Source organism: Drechmeria coniospora, chromosome 03, assembly GCF_001625195.1.
Source record: "Drechmeria coniospora strain ARSEF 6962 chromosome 03, whole genome shotgun sequence".
NCBI lineage: Eukaryota > Fungi > Ascomycota > Sordariomycetes > Hypocreales > Ophiocordycipitaceae > Drechmeria > Drechmeria coniospora.
The window spans coordinates 765,060-787,551 of NC_054391.1; the positions used below are offsets into that span (position 1 = coordinate 765,060).

Consider the following 22,492-nt stretch of genomic DNA (forward strand, 5'->3'; position numbering starts at 1 on the left):
CTAGGCAATCGCTCATGTTGCCAAAAGAAATCAGGTTGGGCTGTTACATAGTTCTGCCACACTGTAATGCAGGTTACAAATACATCACTTGTTCTAACGAGGGGAATTAGCATTGAAATAAAAGCCAAGATAATATTATGTAATTATTAGAATATATAAATACATACTAATGGTGCTCTATTTCCCACTGTTCGCTCTCCATTCTTATACAACAGTATTCTTCATTCTCAACTCAAAAGTCACGCAGATATAATCAGATATTATGAATCTAATAAGTTTTTATTTCTTCGTTATCTTCTTTAGGTCAGTTCACTCTGCTACGCAGGATAATGCCGACTGCCAAGATGGCGGATATGTATACGTCGAAAGTCAGCCAATTGACTTTGTTTGCTCTGGTACAACTTTAGAGAGCAGTATTATTCGGTATTTGAGATTTTGATATACTCCGTACTTCTTCATCAGATAACTAATAAAAGAGTTATAAGATCATATACCAGTTGCCTACCAGCTACTGGTGTATCTACAAGCATGGGAAGGAGTACAACATTTACAGGGCCATTCACTACACGTACGAGCCTGGGAACAGGATCAGTTACGTCAACTATGACTATGCCACCATCTGGAACGGATTTGACTGGGACTATAATCATTGTGACACCTAGTAGAACATTTACAGGCCCATTCACTACACGTACGAGCCTGGGAACAGGATCAGTTACGTCAACTATGACTATGCCACCATCTGGAACGGATTTGACTGGGACTATAATCATTGTGACACCTAGTAGAACATTTACAGGCCCATTCACTACACTTACGAGCCTGGGAACAGGATCATTCACGTCAACTATGACTATGCCACCATCTGGAACGGATTTGACTGGGACTATAATCATTGTGACACCTAGTAGAACATTTACAGGCCCATTCACTACACTTACGAGTCTGGGAACAGGATCAGTTACGTCAACTATAACTATGCCACCATCGGGAACGGATTTAACTGGGACTATAATCATTGTGACACCTAGTACAACATTTACAGGCCCATTCACTACACTTACCAGCCTTGGAATAGGATCGGCTTCCTCAACTATTACTATGCAACCATCTGGAACGGATTTGACCGGCACAATAATTGTTATCAGACCTAGAATAACATCAACATTTACAGGTCCATTCACTACACTTACGAGCATTGCAGCAGGATCAGTTTCCTCAACTATAACGATGCTACCGGCTGGAACAGATTTGACCGGGACCATAATCATTGTCCAACCTAGCACAGTATTCACAGGCCCATTCACAACACTCACAAGCATTGGAACAGGGTTAGGTACATCGACTTTAACAATGCCTCCATCGGGAACAGACTTAACCGGGACCGTTATTATTATTAGACCTAGCACAACAGGACTAGGGCAATTCAAGACACTGACAAGCATTGGAACAGGGTCAGTGACCACAAGCATAACTATGTCACCGGCTGGAACGGACTTAACCGGGACTATAATCGTTATCATACCTAGCATATCATTTACAGGTCCATTCAGGACGATTACGAGTTTTTACACAGGATCGGTCACCTCAACAAAAACAATTATACCAGCTGAAACGGAGTTAACAGGAACATTAATAATCTTCATCCCTAGCACAACTTTCACAGGACAGTATACCACAGTTACAAGTACTGGAACCGGATTGACAACATCTATTGCTATACTGCCCCCTAGTGGAACGGATACAGTTGGAACCATTGTTGTTGTAGTTCCCAGCAGCACGTTCACGGGACCATTCAAGACGCTTACAAGTACTGGGACCGGATTCACAACATCTATCGCTACACTGCCTCCTAGTGGAACGGATACAGTTGGCACCATTGTTATTGTAGTTCCCAGCAGTACGTTTACGGGACCGTATATAACCGTTACAAGTACCGGGACCGGATTAACAACATCTATCGCTACACTACCCCCAAGTGGAACGGATACAATTGGCACCATTATTGTTGTAGTTCCCAGCCGTACGTTCACGGGACCATTTAAGACGCTTACAAGTTCTGGTACTGGATTCACAACATCCATCGCTACACTGCCTCCTAGTGGAACGGATACAGTTGGCACCATTATTGTTATAGTTCCCAGCAGCACGTTCACGGGATCGTATAAAACCGTTATAAGTACTGGCACCGGAATTACAACATCCATCGCTACACTGCCTCCTAGTGGAACGGATACAGTTGGCACCATTATTGTTGTAGTTCCCAGCGGTACGTTCACGGGACCGTATAAAACCGTTACAAGTACTGGAACCGGATTGACAACATCCATCGCTACACTGCCTCCTAGTGGAACGGATACAGTTGGCACCATTATTGTTGTAGTTCCCAGCAGCACGTTTACGGGACCGTATACCACCGTTACAAGTACTGGAACCGGATTAACGACATCCATCGCTACACTACCACCTAGTGGAACGGATACAGTTGGCACCATTATTGTTGTAGTTCCCAGCAGTACGTTTACGGGACCGTATACCACCGATACAAGTACTGGAACCGGATTGACAACCTCTATTGCTACCCTGCCTCCTAGTGGAACGGATACAGTTGGTACCATTGTTGTTGTAGTTCCCAGCAGCACGTTCACGGGACCGTATACCACCGTTACAAGTACTGGAACCGGATTGACGACATCCATCGCTACACTGGCCCCTATTGGAACGGATACTGTTGGTACCATTGTTGTTATAGTTCCCAGCAGCACGTTCACGGGACCGTATACCACCGTTACAAGTACTGGAACCGGATTGACAACCTCTATTGCTACACTGCCTCCTAGTGGAACGCATACAGTTGGTACCATTATTGTTGTAGTTCCCAGCAGTACGTTCACGGGACCGTATACTACTTTTACAAGTACTGGAACCGGATTCACAACATCTATCGCTACACTGCCCCCCAGTGGAACGGATACAGTTGGTACCATTGTTGTTGTAGTTCCCAGCAGTACGTTCACGGGACCGTATACTACTTTTACAAGTACTGGAACCGGATTGACAACATCCATAGCTACACTACCTCCTAGTGGAACGGATACAGTTGGTACCATTGTTGTTATAGTTCCCAGCAGTACGTTCACGGGACCGTATAGTACCGTTACAAGTACTGGAACCGGATTAACAACATCCATCGCTACACTACCTCCTAGTGGAACGGATACAGTTGGTACCATTATTGTTGTAGTTCCCAGCAGCACGTTTACGGGACCGTATACCACCATTACAAGTACTGGAACCGGATTGACAACATCCATCGCTACACTACCTCCTAGTGGAACGGATACAGTTGGTACCATTATTGTTGTAGTTCCTAGCAGCACGTTTACGGGACCGTATACCACCGTTACAAGTACTGGAACCGGATTGATAACATCCATCGCTACACTGCCTCCTACTGGAACGGATACAGTTGGTACCATTGTTGTTGTAGTTCCCAGCAGCACGTTTACGGGACCGTATACCACCGTTACAAGTACTGGAACCGGATTGACGACATCCATTACTACACTGCCTCCTAGTGGAACGGATACAGTTGGCACCATTGTTGTTGTAGTACCTAGCAATACCATTTCCATTGTATCTGAATTTACATTTGGTCCAACTGCTGGTACTATCACTATAGTGCCATCACCTGGCTGTACTGGAATTTGTATTACGAGAATCATTATTACTGTAACCGGCGGCTTTACTACCGAAACAACGTTTGGTCCAACGGCTGGTACCAGCACTATTCCACCTTCATCTGGCTGTACTGGCGCCTGTCTGACAAGGATTATTGTTACTTCTGCTCCTTCAGGTGGCGTGATTACACAATCTACCTTTGGACCAACTCCTGGAACAAGCACTATGCTGCCATCATCTGATTGCACAGGGTTCTGTCCTACCAGGGTTATTATTACTGCTACCGGCGGCTTTACTACCGAAACAACGTTTGGACCAACACCTGGTACTAGTACTATTCCACCTTCATCTGGTTGTATTGGCTTCTGCCCGACGAGGATTATTGTTACTTCTGCTCCTTCAGGTGGCGTAATTACACAATCTACCTTTGGACCAACTCCTGGAACAAGCACTATGCTGCCATCATCTGATTGCACTGGGTTCTGTCCTACCATGGTCATTGTCACTGCTACCGGCGGCTTTACTACCGAAATAACCTTTGGACCGACACCTGGTACTAGTACTATTCCACCTTCATCTGGTTGTATTGGCTTCTGCCCGACGAGGATTATTGTTACTTCTGCTCCTTCAGGTGGCGTGATTACACAATCTACCTTTGGACCAACTCCTGGAACAAGCACTATGCTGCCATCATCTGATTGCACAGGGTTCTGTCCTACCAGGGTTATTATTACTGCTACCGGCGGCTTTACTACCGAAACAACGTTTGGACCAACACCTGGTACTAGTACTATTCCACCTTCATCTGGTTGTATTGGCTTCTGCCCGACGAGGATTATTGTTACTTCTGCTCCTTCAGGTGGCTTAATTACACAATCTACCTTTGGACCAACTCCTGGAACAAGCACTATGCTGCCATTATCTGATTGCACAGGGTTCTGTCCTACCATGGTCATTGTCACTGCTACCGGCGGCTTTACTACCGAAATAACCTTTGGACCGACACCTGGTACTAGTACTATTCCACCTTCATCTGGTTGTATTGGCTTCTGCCCGACGAGGATTATTGTTACTTCTGCTCCTTCAGGTGGCGTAATTACACAATCTACCTTTGGACCAACTCCTGGAACAAGCACTATGCTGCCATTATCTGATTGCACAGGGTTCTGTCCTACCATGGTCATTGTCACTGCTACCGGCGGCTTTACTACCGAAACAACGTTTGGACCAACACCTGGTACTAGTACTATTCCACCTTCATCTGGTTGTATTGACTTCTGCCCGACGAGGATTATCGTTACTTCTGCTCCTTCAGGTGGCATAATTACACAATCTACCTTTGGACCAACTCCTGGAACAAGCACTATGCTGCCATCATCTGATTGCACTGGGTTCTGTCCTACCATGGTCATTGTCACTGCTACCGGCGGCTTTACTACCGAAATAACCTTTGGACCGACACCTGGTACTAGTACTATTCCACCTTCATCTGGTTGTATTGGCTTCTGCCCGACGAGGATTATTGTTACTTCTGCTCCTTCAGGTGGCGTAATTACACAATCTACCTTTGGACCAACTCCTGGAACAAGCACTATGCTGCCATTATCTGATTGCACAGGGTTCTGTCCTACCATGGTCATTGTCACTGCTACCGGCGGCTTTACTACCGAAACAACGTTTGGACCAACACCTGGTACTAGTACTATTCCACCTTCATCTGGTTGTATTGGCTTCTGCCCGACGAGGATTATCGTTACTTCTGCTCCTTCAGGTGGCATAATTACACAATCTACCTTTGGACCAACTCCTGGAACAAGCACTATGCTGCCATCATCTGATTGCACAGGGTTCTGTCCTACCATGGTCATTGTCACTGCTACCGGCGGCTTTACTACCGAAATAACCTTTGGACCGACACCTGGTACTAGTACTATTCCACCTTCATCTGGTTGTATTGGCTTCTGCCCGACGAGGATTATTGTTACTTCTGCTCCTTCAGGTGGCATAATTACACAATCTACCTTTGGACCAACTCCTGGAACAAGCACTATGCTGCCATCATCTGATTGCACAGGGTTCTGTCCTACCATGGTCATTGTCACTGCTACCGGCGGCTTTACTACCGAAATAACCTTTGGACCGACACCTGGTACTAGTACTATTCCACCTTCATCTGGTTGTATTGGCTTCTGCCCGACGAGGATTATTGTTACTTCTGCTCCTTCAGGTGGCGTGATTACACAATCTACCTTTGGACCAACTCCTGGAACAAGCACTATGCTGCCATCATCTGATTGCACTGGGTTCTGTCCTACCAGGGTCATTATCACTGCTACCGGCGGCTTTACTACCGAAACAACGTTTGGACCAACACCTGGTACTAGTACTATTCCACCTTCATCTGGTTGTATTGGCTTCTGCCCGACGAGGATTATTGTTACTTCTGCTCCTTCAGGTGGCGTAATTACACAATCTACCTTTGGACCAACTCCTGGAACAAGCACTATGCTGCCATCATCTGATTGCACAGGGTTCTGTCCTACCATGGTCATTGTCACTGCTACCGGCGGCTTTACTACCGAAACAACGTTTGGACCAACACCTGGTACTAGTACTATTCCACCTTCATCTGGTTGTATTGGCTTCTGCCCGACGAGGATTATCGTTACTTCTGCTCCTTCAGGTGGCGTAATTACACAATCTACCTTTGGACCAACTCCTGGAACAAGCACTATGCTGCCATCATCTGATTGCACAGGGTTCTGTCCTACCATGGTCATTGTCACTGCTACCGGCGGCTTTACTACCGAAACAACGTTTGGACCAACACCTGGTACTAGTACTATTCCACCTTCATCTGGTTGTATTGGCTTCTGCCCGACGAGGATTATCGTCACTTCTGCTCCTTCAGGTGGCATAATTACACAATCTACCTTTGGACCATCTCCTGGAACAAGTACCATACTGCCATCATCTGATTGCACTGGCTTCTGTCCTACCAGGGTCATTGTCACTGCAACCGGCGGCTTTACTACTGAAACAACGTTTGGACCAACGGCCGGTACTAGTACTATTCCACCTTCATCTGGTTGTATTGGCTTCTGCCCGACGAGGATCATCGTCACTGCTACTGGCGGCTTTACTACCGAAACAACGTTTGGTCCAACGGCCGGTACCAGCACTATTCCACCTTCATCTGGTTGTACTGGCGCCTGTCCCACAAGGATTATCATTACTGCTGCTCCTTCAGGTGGTTTGATTACAGAATCTATTTTTGGACCGACTCCTGGAACAAGCACCATGCTGCCATTATCTGATTGCACAGGGTTTTGTCCTACTAGGGTTATTATCACTGCGACTGGCGGCTTTACTACCGAAACAACATTTGGGCCAACACCTGGTACTAGCACTATAATGCCATCATCTGGTTGTGCAGGAATATGTCCTACCAGAATCATCGTAACTGCTACTGGCGGCTTTACTACAGAGACAACGTTTGGTCCAACAGCCGGTACCAGCACTGTTCCACCTTCATCTGGTTGTACTGGCGCCTGTCCGACAAGGATCATCATCACTGCTGCTCCTTCAGGTGGTGTGATTACAGAATCTACCTTTGGACCAACTCCTGGAACAAGTACCATCTTACCATCTTCCGGCTGCACAGGATTTTGTCCTACGAGAATTATCGTTACTACTACCGGCGGCTTTACCACAGAGACAACATTTGGGCCAACACCTGGAACAAGCACCATCTTACCTTCTTCCGGCTGTACAGGATTCTGTCCTACGAGAATTATTGTTACTGCTACCGGCGGCTTTACCACAGAGATAACGTTTGGTCCAACACCCGGAACAAGCACTATCTTACCATCTTCCGGCTGCACAGGAATCTGTCCTACGAGAATTATTGTTACTGCTACCGGTGGCTTTACCACAGAGACAACATTTGGTCCAACACCTGGAACAAGTACTATCTTGCCTTCTTCCGGCTGCACAGGATTCTGTCCTACGAGAATTGTTGTTACTGCTACCGGCGGCTTTACCACAGAGACAACATTTGGTCCAATACCTGGAACAAGCACTATCGTACCAACTTCCGGCTGCATAGGATTCTGTCCTACGAGAATCATTATTACTGCTACCGGCGGCTTTACCACAGAGACAACATTTGGTCCAACACCTGGAACAAGCACTATCTTGCCTTCTTCCGGCTGTATAGGATTCTGTCCTACGAGAATTATTGTTACTGCTACCGGCGGCTTTACCACAGAGACAACATTTGGTCCAATACCTGGAACAAGCACTATCGTACCAACTTCCGGCTGCACAGGAATCTGTCCTACGAGAATTATTGTTACTGCTACCGGCGGCTTTACTACAGAGACAACGTTTGGTCCAACACCTGGAACAAGCACCATCTTACCGTCTTCCGGCTGCACAGGATTCTGTCCTACGAGAATCATTATTACTGCTACCGGCGGCTTTACCACAGAGACAACGTTTGGTCCAACACCTGGAACAAGCACCATCTTACCGTCTTCCGGCTGCACAGGATTCTGTCCTACGAGAATCATTATTACTGCTACCGGCGGCTTTACCACAATAACAACATTTGGTCCAACACCTGGAACAAGCACTATCTTGCCTTCTTCCGGCTGTATAGGATTCTGTCCTACGAGAATTATTGTTACTGCTACCGGCGGCTTTACCACAGAGACAACATTTGGTCCAATACCTGGAACAAGCACTATCGTACCAACTTCCGGCTGCACAGGAATCTGTCCTACGAGAATTATTGTTACTGCTACCGGCGGCTTTACTACAGAGACAACGTTTGGTCCAACACCTGGAACAAGCACCATCTTACCGTCTTCCGGCTGCACAGGATTCTGTCCTACGAGAATCATTATTACTGCTACCGGCGGCTTTACCACAATAACAACATTTGGTCCAACACCTGGAACAAGCACCATCTTACCATCTTCCGGCTGCACAGGATTCTGCCCTACGAGAATCGTTGTTACTGCTACCGGCGGTTTTATCACAGAGACAACATTTGGTCCAATACCTGGAACAAGCACTATCGTACCAACTTCCGGTTGCGTAGGATCCTGTCCTATTAGGATTATTGTTACTGCTACCAGTAGCGGTACCACCTTGTTATTATTCACTACAGTTACCTCCACTGGTACAGGATCACAAATATCCACTGAAACTTTACTACCCAGTGATTCAGATGCCACTGGAACTATAATTATTCTAATGCCTTCATTTACTGGGCCATATACTACAGTAACCACAACTGGTTCTGGAACTACCGTCTCTACTATTACATCGCTTCCTACTGGTACATTCTCTGTTGGTACCATTTTTATTATATTGCCTAGTCCTGATATAGCTATTACAACAACTCTTACTGGTCTTGTCGCAGGTACTACAACTATGTTACCAGGGAGTAATTGCACTCACCCATGTACTACTAGCATTATTGTCACGACTACGAGAACACCTGCTGTATGCCCTCCCCATACATCAATAGTACCAGCAGTAAACTGCAGTAATATTTCTGGTTTTACTGTAATGTATGATAGTCCCAGTCCCGCATTTACCTTCGATTATAATGGTTTCGCGATGGGGTACGGTAACTTTCCTGCCTCTTTCGCAGCATTTAATCCAGTTGATCATTTTATTTATGGTTATGCCTCTGGTGGCAATACACTAGTAAGAATTGGCCCTAGTGCCACTATCACCCAATTTCCCGGCATTTCATTATCCCAATGGTATCCACTAACTGGAACTATTACGGGAAATGGAAGTTATTTTATCTTTAGTGGATATACCGATGTCGGTCCTCTAGCAGGAGGCTGGTACTGGTATGAATACGATCTTTCGAATTCTTGCTCACCAACTTTTGGAGCTCTACTGGGAGAAGGTTATGCTTATCATAATTCTTATTATATAAGTCCAGTTTCTTATGTTCCCGCTGGAGATGGCATTTATGCACTTGGATCAACTGACACTACGAATAACGGTGTCGGGACTCGTACTGGAACAGTTTTAGTAAGATTTGATTTGATATTACGGGAATGGATTGTTGTTAAGTGCTTAGGAAGTGTTTCTGATAATTGGTGGGGCGCTACATGGGGCACAAAAGATGGCTTTTTATATGCTCAAGATGGCCTAGGTCAAATTTGGAAAGTCCATGTTTTAGCTGCAGGGCAACCTATTTTGGTTTCGGCATCAACGGGATTGCAATATTCTTATGGCACAGGTTGCTTTGATTATTTTGGCACAGGGCCAATGGATGCTACTATAACGAAAACGGTTTCTGGTAGTCAGTCAGGGACCACAACAATTATGCCATCAACCAGCTGTTCGTATCCATGTACTACTAGCGTTATTATTACGGAACCTACGGGTGTTATATGTCCTGCACCTATTTCTACTATGCCTCCTTTCAACTGTACCGGCATTGCTGGGTTCTGGTGGCAATGGGACAGTCCTTCTCCTGCAAATATTATCAACTCAACATCAGGAACCCTATCACATTTTTCGAATGTTCCAATTTGGTTGCCTGGATTTAATCCTGTTGACAATTACGTCTATGGACTAAGCGGTTGTTCTGACTCAACTCTTATAAGGGTCGGGGCAGGGGGTGTTACAACAATGCTAGGTAAAGTAGTAACATTATGGTATCCAATAACAGCAACTATTACGGGAAATGGAAGTTATTTTATCTTTAGTGGATATACCGATGTCGGTCCTCTAGCAGCAGGCTGGTACTGGTATGAATACGATCTTTCGAATTCTTGCTCACCAACCTTTGGAGCTCTACTTGGAGAAGGTTTTGCTTATCATAATTCTTATTACATAAGTCCAGTTTCTTATGTTCCCGCTGGAGATGGCATTTATGCACTTGGATCAACTGACACTACGAATAACGGTCTCGGGACACAAACGGGAACCGTTCTAGCCAAGTTTGATCTAATATCTAGACAATGGAATATAGTTCGATCATTAGGGAGTATAGGTGGTAATTATTGGGCGGGTGGTGCTCATTTTTCACTTACTTGGGGGACCAGTGATGGCTATTTATATGCTTACAGTGGTACACTTGGTGAACTTTGGAAAGTACATGTTTTAACAGGAGAGCCAGCTATTCTTGTTTCGACAGCAATAGGGGTTGTTCCATCATTATATTATTATGGTAGTTCTTGCTTTGATTTTCTTCGCCCATAATTTATCTTGCGAATAAGGTAGTTAATTTTAGGGACATTGATTAGACTAATTGAAACTCCCGTAGCAGTACGATAAGAACAGTTACAATTGGTGCCTAGACTATAAATAGATATACAAACGCTACGTTACTACAATAGGCTCTCGAGACTGGACGAAGGAGGAAATAGTAAGGGAAAAACAGGCCGGAAGGGTAGGGGTTAGGGCTAGAGATTAGTTGAAATAATAAAAAGGTTATAGTAAAAGTGAAAAATTGTAACACATATAGGGAGGTGTGCCCATATGGACAATAGACCAGTTAACCGTTCGACTATATAGCCAAACTGTCAAAAGATCCGCCAGTATCCGCACTTAGTACGGGTACTGCACCTTACATTCGCTTATAAGGCCTACACGCCTATAGCGCGCCTTACAAAAATATTATAGAATAATCATATTAATATATAGTAGCAAATATACCTTTGGACCTAGGTCCGAAGGTAAATCCTATTTATCTCTTTTATTCTTCTACCCTTCCTTTCACCCTTTCTCTTCCTATCCTCTTATTTATAGCCTTTGCTGTTATCGGCCTGCGAGGGATCTACCTTAGGACCCGGGTCCTAAGGTAAATCCTATATATCTCTTCCTTTGTCTTCCTCTTCTCTTATTTGTACTAGCTTTTAAGGTGGATCCTTTATCGACTGATAATAGTAAAGGCTACGAATAAGAGGAGACGAAGATTAAAGAAGTAGTAGATAGGATCCACCTTAGGACCCGGGACCTAAGGTGGGTCCTATCTGCCTCTTCCTTAATCCCTATCCTCTTCTTTACGGCTTTTACTGTTGCCTGTCTGTATAGGATCTACCTTCGGACCCGGGTCCTAAGGTAAATCCCTTGTAGGCCAATAACAGCAAAGGCTATAAAGAAGAGGACAGGAAGAGAGAGGGCAAGAGAAAGAGTATAGACTAAAGAAAGAGAAAGGAAAAGGGGAAAAAAATAAGAAAGGGTAAGAGGAAGAAAAAGGAAAAGGAAGGAAGAGAGGAAGAAAAAGAAAAAAACGGATCTGCCTTAGGACCTGGATCCTAAGGTAAAGTATTTAATGTCCCTTATCTCCCCCTTTACCTTATTTATTTCCTAAGGAGGAACCCTTACAGACCGATATCGGTAAAGGCTACTAATAAAGAAGAGGAAGAAGGAGAGAATAGATTAACCTATAGGCATTTGTTCCGCTCGGGATGCCTAATTAGTCGAGGAAGTAAAGGTTTTTAAACATAGGCTTAAATATCTTACGTTCAATCTTAGGCAGTAGGTAATTAAGGCAGGCGGCGTTAGATTGCAATGTTTGGCGGGTATATTAGTAGCGGTAGCGCCAAGTAGTAATCGTACTACGCCCTACTTTTCTAGCCCTCGGATTCCTCGTACCACCACTAAAGGTTGTAATAGGCGGACTGATTTAAAGACAGTTAGGTAAGCAGGTAAACTTTCTTTAGAAATCGAGTAGTATTTAGGACTAAAGCTTAATCCCTTTTAAGCTTCTGTGCTTACACTCCTTTTGTAGCCGGAGCGTGCCCTACTCCTGGGGCAACCCCGCCTTCCTGTCTACCCGAGCTTTACCCGGGCGCCTAGCCTTACAAAGGTAGTACGAGGAATCCAAGGGCTAGAAAAGTAGGGTGTAGTACGATTAATAAGTACAGGTTAGTAGTAACTTCGCTAAAGTAAACGCTAAAGACGGCCTAAGAAAAGTTAATAACAGTATATTGCTAGATACTTACCTAGACTAATATACTATTGCGATAATGCGGTATGCCGGCTTGGGCGTTAAAGGATGTTGCATAGGTGGCCGGCATTAGCAAGAAGCAAGTTAAGGTCGAACTGCCTCCGCAGACCAAGCTGGATAAATTGCTAGTAACTTCTAGATCTGGCTATAGCTTAATATTATAATGTTGTTTCCTAGGAAGTCGGCAAGAATGCTTCCCGGGATCTTCCTCCGGTTCCCGTTCTTCCTTGTGCTTATACAGATCGGCGAGCAAGGCGGGCCGCGGTATCGGCTCTGCGCTACTACTAGCTATTAGCGGACCTACTCTATAGTAGCTGTTAAAATATTAGTATTTATACTAGTAAGACTACCTAAATAGGATACTATCCTATTATTACTGCTACTAGTAGTAACTACTAGGAGTACTACTACTAGCAAATATACTATGCTATACTGCGAGTATAAGTAATTATAAAGAGTTGACTAATAGTATACAATATACTATTTCTCCGAATAACAACTCGGAGCGACTAGCAGTTGTACTACTACCGGCGAACTTACTACCATAATACAACTTGTATATATATTAGCCAGTCGACTACTGGAGCCAATTGATAGGAATAACAGTTACCGCTCTCCCAATCGCTACTAGTTATTACCAGCCTACAGTACTACTGCGGGCAATCAAACTATTGTAGAACCGAAACGGCGATTAAACTATTGTGCGACTACAACGGGCGATTAAACCATTGTGCAACCAAACGGTGAATCAAACTATAGTGCGACTGTACAGCTATAATCTGGACCTATAAGGTGTTACGAAGCTGACTAGCAGGAAGGCAGTATGCGCAAAGACTGTAGAATTTTCGAACTAAGGAGGAAGAAAAGAGACAGAAAACAGCAAGGGCGGCGAGGAACGGCCTATATACCCAGACGGTCCGCGCGTCACGTGATGGAGGGTGTAGGGTAGGCTAGGAAGAGAGTACGATATACGATATCGTCACATAAGGTACTACTCTATAGGATTAATAGCCGTACTTCCCTTGCACGTTAGTTAGAAGAATAATCGCATTCGTTTGTATAATTTGGTACTACTAAGTGTGCACTCTTGCCCAGTTACTAACTAGTACCCATTTTGCTGTTACTAACAGCGTGATTGATTCCCTGGTCCGTGCAATATACTTCCACTACTCCCTCCTCTTGCGTATACAAATTGCCAAAGGTTATAAGCCCGGAAGGACTACAATTAATCCTCTGGAATTAATCTTTGCAACTTACTAAGTCGCCTACTAGTACTACTAGTAAATCGTCCGGATCGATCTCTGTAACTTACTAAGTTACTTACTAATACTACTGGTAACAATTGATCGATCCTTATAACTTACTAAGTTACCTACCAGTACTACTTTTTGGAAATAAAAGGGGAAATACCTCTTTTAATAAAGGGGTACAATAGGAAGGATGCGCAGTGGAAGTTCAGTTGCACGGACTATCCAAAATGGATATCAATCAAGGCTGTTAGTAACAGCAGGAAGTGCACCAGTTAGTAACTGGGCAAGAAATACAGATTTGAACAAGTCAAATAGTAGTGCCAAGGGACGATTCAAAAATAAAAGACTGTTGTGTTTCTTGTGCTTGTGCGCGTGCGTGTGTGTTCACAGCATGTGTGTCTTGCGTGCTTATTCTATCCTAACTATCTAAGAGTGTAGGAAAGGTAGGACCATTTTATACCTGAGAGGTAGTACCTCAATCAGTGCAATATGCACGTATTGGAATTCTGTCTGATTCTATACAATGCATCTCCGAACAATCTGCTTGCATTCAATGCAGCTCCAAATACTCTGGTTGAGTCATACTGCTAGTTGGATGCAACTAGTAGGGTTGATCAGTATTAGGGTTCGGTCGCGACAGTACAGCAGAAGTACTGCAGTAGTCGAGTGGGCCAGTAGTAGTACTACTAGCAAGCAACTGCTAGTTGCAGTTGGGTGGGTCCTACCGCGCAATAGTAGTACTATTGGCGGGCAACTACTAGTAGTAGTTGGGAGCGCGTTAATTGACGGCCCGATCAATAATCTTGCTTAGTCAACAAAGTACTACTTGTACGAGACGCGTAACAGTAGTGAATTGGCTGGGCAGTAGTACTGCCATCAGTGATACTAAGTCTGTGCGAGGAGAATTTGCATAGCAAATGCAATTCGTTAACTCGATATACTACTTGTATGTGCAGTACAGTGATAGTATATTGGCAAGCAGTAGTACTGCTGCCAGGTATTGAAAATAGCAATACATAGGATAGTATCCTATTTGGGTAGTCTTACTAGTATAAATACCAGTAATTTTAACACTACTGGTAACGATTGATCGAATTCTATGACTTACTAAGTCACCTACCAGTACTACTAGTAATTCTTGGTCACCAAATTACGGCCCCCCCAACTACTAGTACTACTAGTACGTTATCTACCAGTACTACTGGTACCTCTTGGTCACTAAACAACGGCTTCCCCAACTACTAGCACTAGTAGTAACGCTTAGTCTCTAAGCTACGGCTCCCTCTTCTAACAGTACTACTAGTAGGATACCCAATTGCTGGTATTACTAGCTAGGTAAGTAAGGTAAGATCGGAATCTAGTTACTAACTAGAAAATGGATCCCACTAACCAAAGGTCAGAAGACCAACCTATTGGAAATTAAAAAATACCTACTGGTACAACAAACGCAAATTAACGAACTATTACAGCAACTCAATACTGTTGTCCTACGGATATAAGAACGACTAAACGTTATTGAGTCAACCCTTAGTACTAGTACTACTATTACTAAGACAGAGGATACCTACTCTATCTATATTCTAAACAAAAAGGCATTTTAATTCCCGGAATATAAAAAACTCAAAGGCACCGAGAACTACAAGCTATAGGAGCAATCCATATAAATACAACTCTAAGCCCTTGATCTGGAAGGCTTTCTTAACAAGCCCTTAATTGCATCTAGCTTTTCAAGCAGAAATCAGGCCAATTTACTTATACTACTACGGAATAGTTATACAAAAGAAATCTCAAAATCGACTGTATATATCAAAAATCCAACTAATATTTTCCTACTACTAAAAACGCACTACGTTATGGTATCGGGCTTAGTCCGATATAGGAGAACGGAGGGAACCAAGGGATCCACTAGGAGGAACGCACACAACTAGAAGCCCTAGTTGCCAAGTAGTTTTCCCTCCTTCAAGTCTTTTAATAAATATTATTGAGAGCTCTAGAGCAGTTGCCTAGTGACTCTGTAACACACTACTCCGAAGGTTACGAAACCAAACGCTCCAACCTATATAAGGCCTACTATAACCTTATATTCAAGGGGTACAAAGGAACACTCAATGCATTCCATAATTTTTAGAAATAAAAGGGGAAATACCTCTTGAAATAAAGGGGTAAAATAGGAAGGGTGCACAGTAGAAGTACAGTTGTACGGACTATCCAAAATGGATATCAATCGAGGCTATTAGTAATAGCAGGAAGTACACCAGTCAGTAACTGGGCAGAGAATACAGATTTGAATAAGTCAAAAGGTAGTACCAAGATGCGATTCAGAAAAGAAAGACTTTTGTGTTTCTTATTCTTACTTGTATTCTTGTAGCTTTTATGTGTTTTCCTATCTAAGAGTGTAGGAAAGGTAGGACCATTATATACCTAAGAGGTAATACCTCTATCAGTGCAATGTGCACGTATTGGAATTCTGTCTGATTCCATACAATGCATCTCCGAACAATCTACTTGCATTCAATACAACTCTAAATACTCTGGTTGAGTTATACTGCAAGTTGCACAGTTGGTATATATAACTAGCAGACTTAGTTGGTATTAATATTCGGTCGCGACAGTACAGCAGTAGTACTGCAGTAGTTAAGCGGGCCAGTAGTAGTACTACTAGCAAGCAACTGCTAGTTGTAGTTAGGTGGGTCCTAGCGCGCAATAGTAGTACTGTTAGCGGGCAACTACTAGTAGTAGTTGGGAGAGCGTTAATTAACGGTCCGATTAATGATCTTGCTTAGTCGACTAAGTACTACTTGTACAAGACGCGCAACAGTAGTAAATTGGCTGGGCAGTAGTACTGCTATTAGTTATACTAAGTCGGAGTAAGGAGAATTTGTATAGTATTGCAATTAGTTAACTCAATATACTACTTATACGTACAGTACAGTAGTAGTATATTGGCGAGCAATAGTACTACTGCCAGGTGTTACAAGTAGTAACACATTTAGGATAGTATCCTATTTGGGTAGTCTTACTAGTATAAATACCAGTAATTTTAACAGCTTCTTATAATATACGTTCCGCATAGCATAAGAAAGCACGTAGCTATTGCCGACAAGGAGCATACTTTAAACAATGCTCTAGAAAAGACTTTTCTATTTACATAACAGCAACATTATAAATTTCATATAAACACAAATATCAGGGCACGGATTAGAGTACAGTAGTCAGAGCCGGAAAATAATAGCAGCGGCCAGGTTAGTCACAACGGTCCCGGCAGTTACAGCAGCGGCTCGGCTAGTTACAACAGTCCCGGCAGTTACAGCTGTTAAAATACTAGTATTTATACTAGTAAGACTACCCAAATAGGATACTATCCTATTAGTACTAGTAGTATTTATTGAAATACTGGTATTTATGCTAGTAAGACTACCCAAATAGGATACTTATTATAGTATCGGGTTTAGCCCAATATTCAAGAATAAAGGGAACCAAGGGACCTACTAGGAAGCGCGCATATAACTAGAAGCCCTAGTTACTAAGTAGTTTTCCCTCCTTTAAGTCTTTTAATAAATATTATTAAGAGCCCTAGAGCAGTTGCCTAGTAACTCCTTAACATTTAAAAGACTTTACTTATACCGGTTAGGAGGAAGGAGAAGCCTAACTATCGTAAGTTAAAATAGACAAGGGGAAGCCCAAAGAAATTAACCTCCAGTAAGTTATGGAGGACTTTATAGCAAAAGTCCATACGGAGTTTGGCCGAATGCACGCCCAAATGGAAACGTACTCCGTCTAAATCTCAGCCCTGCAGAAGAATGGACAGCAATAGGTACAGCAGGACCTAGGGCACTCGTCGGCCCAGCTAATAGACACCTTAACAATTAACTCCCAGCAGAAACGGACCGGGGATAAGTCAAGCATACTACGGGCCCGTATTAAACGCAAACCGATCCCGGTCGGGGACCCGTATAACGGCAATAAGGGCACCTTTGCAGCCTGGAAGTTCTATATAGACCGCAAGCTTTAGGTAGATAGGGACTTTATCGGGTCCGCCTAGGACCAATAGATCTTTGTCTAGCAAAACCTCTCAGCAAAAGTCCAGCAATAAGTTATAACGTACTTCAAGGAAGGTACCCGCATCAGTTACGACCCGTTCCAATTCCTAACGTACCTCGAATCGGCTTACAGTAGCCCCTACCACTAGCGACTAGCAGTTATTGAACTGGAGGACATTAGGCAAAGGACGTCGGAATCGTTCCTAGCGTTCCTTATACGCTTCGAAGAGAAGCTTATACTAGCAGGAGGGATATATTAGCCTAGCAAGGTAAAACTTATAAAGCTCCGCATTAGGCTAACTAAGAGAATAAGGGATTATATTCTCTAGCAGGGAACTATAATAGATAATTATAACGAGGCGGTCGATATATATAAACGAATTGCATCCGAAATAGAATTGCAACGCATAGAGGACAAAATCAGGGACTAGAGCGGGCCCAGCTAGGGGACGGCTAGGGCAACCCCCCAACCCAACAAGGACGGCAACACCCTAATGTTAGGGGTTAACTCGGCGGGCTCTAGGGCTATAACCGGGCCTAGAGCGGCTACGACCAGGCCGATAACGAAAACGAACTAGGGCTAAGGCAGGCCCTAACAGTAGGTAAGATAGGTTATACAGGAAGAAAGGGACAGGCATAGGGCGGCCGGTATATATATTCGCTATAGGAAGGGAGGCTACTATATTTAACAATACCTACAACAAGCCGTAATCCTATATACACTAGGGATAAGCATCCAGGCCGCTTAGGGGGAAGAGTATATTAGTAAGGAACTAAAGACTAAGGAAGAGGAGGGAAATAAAGCGCCTTTAAGCTAAGTCTCGTATGGAGGTACAAAGGGTTTATAGGCAAGCGGACCTTAAGGAACTAAGGGAATTAGGAAACTAAGTTTAAAAAGATTACACTAAGGATAGATAGACTACCCTTTCTTATTGCTATACTCGTAAATTCTATAAGATTCCTTAATATTTAAATCAATAGCAGCTATAACTACTATAGGGCTATTAGCAAAAGGATAGCCTAACGCCTGTAACTTAAGCTTATTCCTCTTCCAATAAAACGGCTACTCTAAACGGCTATTACAATATCTTAGCGGAATACAAGCAATACCCTCGCCTACCCTACAATAACCAATATAGTTGGGCAAGCGCTCCTACTTCTGATAATGGTGCTGGACCGTGGACAGAGACATTATTGGTAAGGTTTAGCTTGTCGATTAGAACCTGGACAGTTGTTCGGTCTTTGGGGAATATTGGAACAAATTCCTTTGGGGGCACCTATGCCACAGAAGACGGCTATCTTTACGGCATCATGGGTGACGTAGGCGAGATTTGGAGGGTTAATGTGTTAAACTCAGCACCAGCCGAATTTGTGTTTGACACTGGTACTGGCTTCGGTCCAAACTTCAACGGCGCGAGTTGTTTTGATGGCTCCATCCCCGTATGCTCATCTCCCTCGCCAACTCTTGTTCCGTATAGTTGTAACAGCACTCTTGGTTTTGTATCAGAAAACTACTCACCCACATATCCGAATCCATTTTACAGTATTGCATCAAATTCAAGCCTACTTACTCTTCAAACTACGGATTTAGGATTTAGTGGCTCATGGGGAATACTTGGCTTGAACATAATAGACCACTATATTTATGGGGTTAATGCTGCATCATTGAACATTTACCGGATTGGTGCTAATGGCAGCTCTTCGATCCTTCCAGTTGGTTCTTTTCCTTCTGGTTCAGGCGCTCCATTATTCGGTACTATGGCTCCAAATGGTCATTTTTTTGCCTTTTTCGGCAGTACTGGTGTTGGTCCTGTAGCAGCTGGCTGGTGGTGGATGGAAGTTGATTTATCAGATTCATGCTCCGCGTCATTTGGCTCATTAGTTGCCGATGGTAGCGCTACACACCATGCGTACTACATCGGCGGTATCGCTTATGTTCCGGGTGGAGGAAATTATTTCTATGGTTGGGCAAGCGCTCCTACTTCTGATAATGGTGCTGGACCGTGGACAGAGACATTATTGGTAAGGTTTAGCTTGTCGATTAGAACCTGGACAGTTGTTCGGTCTTTGGGGAATATTGGAACAAATTCCTTTGGAGGCACCTATGCCACAGAAGACGGCTATCTTTACGGCATCATGGGTGACGTAGGCGAGATTTGGAGGGTTAATGTGTTAAACTCAGCACCAGCCGAATTTGTGTTTGACACTGGTACTGGTGTTGGTCCTAATTTTAATGGTGTCAGCTGTTTGGAGTTTGTAAATTATATTTAACCGCACCGGACGATTCTAGATCTCTACGGAGGGACCCAGGTAACCAACAATTGAGAAATATATCCCCAATCGGGGCGAAATGAACACCGGCCAGAAGCTCTCAGCAAGAGAGAAACAGTGTCTATACATTGACTTGTATGAAGGCAGATATTATGTGTTGACCAATGTGTTTGTTGGATCTCTCCTGGTCGGCTCTGCAGATGTCATGCAAGCTACTCTACCCTATATATGCCAGATAATGAGTACCGTAGGTCACTAATCTTATATGCCGTGGTTGGTATCTCTTAACTGCATGGCATGAGTCTCACCGCTCCGTTAATATGCACTTCGTCGTCTCTCAATTGGCAAATACTCTTCCCGGAAACCGGCCAGGTAGCTCATTCAGAGCGATAAATTTGGTTTGCAGTTGATCATAGAAGGTGACAATTCTGGGCTCAGGTCAATGGTTGTATGTAGTTGTAAGATATTTAACTTAACCTTGTTCAACGCGCGCCATGGGTGTATTTGTACTAGCACCGATGGAAGTTTCGCCAAAGTGCAGCGGACGCGTCGGATCGCGTCGATGTCGAATTGGCACCCTGCAGCAGGCAGCCATGCCAGAGTTTCGTAGCAACATATAACCCGGTTACGTGGGTTACTGATTATTGATTGATTAGGAGCTTACCAATACTAATACCATGTCCGTAACAATCAGTAATCAGTACTGCTTGATAACTGACTGCTTGTCGAGAGCCCTAAGGTCGACACGCTGAGGGAGGCGTTTAGCTCGCCTCCCAAGAGCTGCGGCAAATCCTTTCACATCTTCACCATCTATCAGCTCGTTCGCAAGTTCTACGACAGGGAGATTAAGACATGGGCCGAGCTGATAACCACACTCGGCGTCGAGGCCCCCGACCCGACAAAGGACGAAAGCTCGCAAAAGGTAGCTCAGTACGGCGTTCGTCTCAAGGCACGTTCCCCTCACCTGCCTGCCCTTCCGCTATTCGCGCCTGCAGGGCCGGGACTCTTGACGTCGGAGACTAACCGGAGAGGGCGGCGCAGAAATAGATAAACTCGATGCACGTCAAGAGCTTTTTTAAGTATCTCATGGACATACCCAACGACTACTGGACGAACATCCCCACCGACGCCGACCCGACGGCGATCCGTGTTCGCGACGGCGTCGCCATTGAGGACGACATGGCCCTGCGATCCATCCTACCGCAGATACGGCCAAAGAGAGGCTGTAGGTCGGCCGAGGAAGAGGCGGCGGTGAAGGCTTTGGCGAAGAGGAGGCGATTAATGGCTTCGTCCGCCGCCGGCAACCAGTATCCAGCGGCACAGCCGTCGTGGCCGGCAGATGCTGGCGGCCGTGCCTTTGCGTTGCCAGGTCCGGACATGCCGCACCGCGTCGACTACGACAGCCTGTACCCGGTACCGCCGAGCATCGGTCAGAGGCCTGCATCGGCCGTAACGCCGACGCCGAACGATGCCGGCCTGGGGGGCAACAGTCCCTATATAAATAGTGCCAATAGGGTCAATGGAGCGAATGGAGTCAATGGTGCCAGTGGTCTCTACACAAATAGCCACTGTGACACCTACGCAAACGGGGGTCAAACGGCCATCATAATACCCATACCAACCGAGAACACAAAGCCTCACGAGATCGGCATCGATGCCCCCCCAAGTGCCCAAAGGCCGTTTCAGCCCGTTGCTATCTGCGGTATGGCATGTCGACTACCCGGAGGCATCCACTCCCCCTCGGAGCTCTGGTCTTTTCTTCACGCCGGCAAGGACGCCCGAGGTCCCGTACCGCCCACTCGCTACAATATCTCGACCTATAACTCGCCGGACAAGAAGCCCGGCAGTATCATCGCCCGTTCTACCAACGACCTGGCCGCGTTAGCTACGTCCTTCTCCATACCACGAACCGAAGTCGAGACGCTTGACCCCCAGTAGCGCTTACTCCTCGAGGTAGCCCGAGAGGTCCTCGACGATTCGGGTGAGACAGGCTGGAGGGGTTCGAAACATTCGCGTGTACGTTGGCAGCTACGGCCAGGACACGTACTTAGCTATACTGACTCAACTTAAAATAGCCACCAAACGCCTGGAGGGTCGTCCTAAGGAAGGAAAGTTCGGAGCAACTTGGGAGGAGGTCCTGCTAACGAAGGAGTGGCTCTTGAAGCGCCTCGAGGAGTCGAAACTACAACATGAGCGGGATGAAGAACCATATCTACGGATTGGCTGCAGCTTAGGTTGGATGAAGTTGGACCAATACT

The 22,492-nt window shown here is 44.8% G+C and overlaps 2 protein-coding genes across 2 annotated transcripts; both read left to right on the plus strand.

Annotated features, from left to right (window-relative positions):
* Positions 1 to 1,230: 1,230 nt before the first annotated feature.
* Positions 1,231 to 9,220, plus strand: DCS_06076 (uncharacterized protein; the record flags this gene model as incomplete). Its single annotated transcript, XM_040803367.1, has 4 exons — positions 1,231 to 1,336; positions 1,421 to 1,454; positions 1,653 to 9,112; positions 9,165 to 9,220. 4 exons carry the CDS (start codon positions 1,231 to 1,233, stop codon positions 9,218 to 9,220), a joined length of 7,656 nt encoding a protein of 2,551 aa, XP_040653471.1.
* Positions 9,221 to 19,721: 10,501 nt separating this feature from the next.
* DCS_06077 (uncharacterized protein) lies at positions 19,722 to 22,172 on the plus strand (the record flags this gene model as incomplete). Its single annotated transcript, XM_040803368.1, has 3 exons — positions 19,722 to 19,985; positions 20,965 to 21,171; positions 21,282 to 22,172. The coding sequence occupies 3 exons, from the start codon at positions 19,722 to 19,724 to the stop codon at positions 22,170 to 22,172; spliced, it is 1,362 nt and encodes a 453-aa protein (XP_040653472.1).
* Positions 22,173 to 22,492: the final 320 nt, after the last annotated feature.